Below are 1,086 nucleotides of genomic sequence, written 5' to 3'. Positions count from 1 at the left end.
AGTCCCATCAGGCTCTGAGCTCCTTAGCCTCTACCCCTAGCCCCAGCTAACCCAGCCTATTTCCCACCATGCCTCTCAGATCAGGAACTTGTCTCCAGCTGGAGTTTCTGCCAGTATTCTCCACCCAGTTAACTGTCAGGCTTCCTCTCTGAAACCCTTCCGTACCACCCAACACATAGTGAACACTTGCCCTTGCCGGTTCTGTGGCTTTTTTTTTTTTTAAACCAATTCTCTGTGTGTGTGTGTGTGTGTATCGCACTGTCCCCATCTAGAAGGGAGCAACTGCCATTTATATGTAGCCACCTGTATCCACCTTGGCATCATATAACTAGTGGCCCTTAACTCCACTTCTGTTAAATGAGAACTCTTGTCTCTGACTTATGCGCATTCTCACCGATTTCCTAGTCAAGCAGGCTAGGAAGTCTGTTCTCTGCCTTCACTCCCGTAATGGGCTTTCCCTTTGCAGCACTGTAACGGCGTTGACTGGCGTCAGAAACTGGACTCGCAGAGAGGTGCCGTCATTGCCACGGAGCTGAAGAACAACAGCTACAAGCTGGCCCGGTGGACCTGCTGTGCTTTGCTGGCCGGATCTGAGTACCTCAAGCTTGGGTGAGGCTGCTGTCCAGGAGTTGTGACTGATGTTCTGAAAGGAGTCTGTGGGTGGGGAGACGGAGGCTAGCCTTTTCCCCTTTGCCTTAAGAAAAGCATCGGACCAAGTGTCGCTCTTTGACATTTGATGGCAAGCATGACTGTCTCTTGGCGCCAGTCTGTCCCGCCACTAATATCCCTTTGCCCCCACTAGCTATGTGTCCCGGTACCATGTGAAAGACTCCTCGCGCCACGTGATCCTGGGTACCCAGCAGTTCAAGCCCAATGAGTTTGCTAGCCAGATCAACCTGAGCGTAGAGAACGCCTGGGGCATCCTGCGCTGCGTCATTGACATCTGCATGAAGCTGGAGGAGGGCAAGTACCTCATCCTTAAGGACCCCAACAAGCAGGTCATCCGTGTCTACAGCCTGCCGGACGGCACCTTCAGCTCTGATGAGGATGATGAAGAGGAGGAGGAGGAGGAGGAAGAAGAAGGTT

The 1,086-nt window shown here is 52.6% G+C and overlaps 1 protein-coding gene across 1 annotated transcript in view; it reads left to right on the top strand.

The window, feature by feature from the left end:
• Positions 1–1,086, top strand: part of EIF3D (eukaryotic translation initiation factor 3 subunit D) — a 30,266-nt gene that overhangs the window by 27,305 nt on the left and 1,875 nt on the right. The window contains exons 9-10 of the mRNA XM_023728909.1: positions 467–609; positions 803–1,083. Coding sequence (XP_023584677.1) covers positions 467–609; positions 803–1,083 — 424 coding nt within the window. The remainder of the gene's footprint in view (positions 1–466; positions 610–802; positions 1,084–1,086) is intronic.

The sequence above is a fragment of the Trichechus manatus genome, unplaced genomic scaffold (genome assembly GCF_000243295.1).
Source record: "Trichechus manatus latirostris isolate Lorelei unplaced genomic scaffold, TriManLat1.0 scaffold00027, whole genome shotgun sequence".
In the NCBI taxonomy this organism is placed as follows: Eukaryota; Metazoa; Chordata; class Mammalia; order Sirenia; family Trichechidae; genus Trichechus; species Trichechus manatus.
Note: the sequence above shows the minus strand (reverse complement) of the source record. Positions and strands in the feature narration are given on the sequence as shown.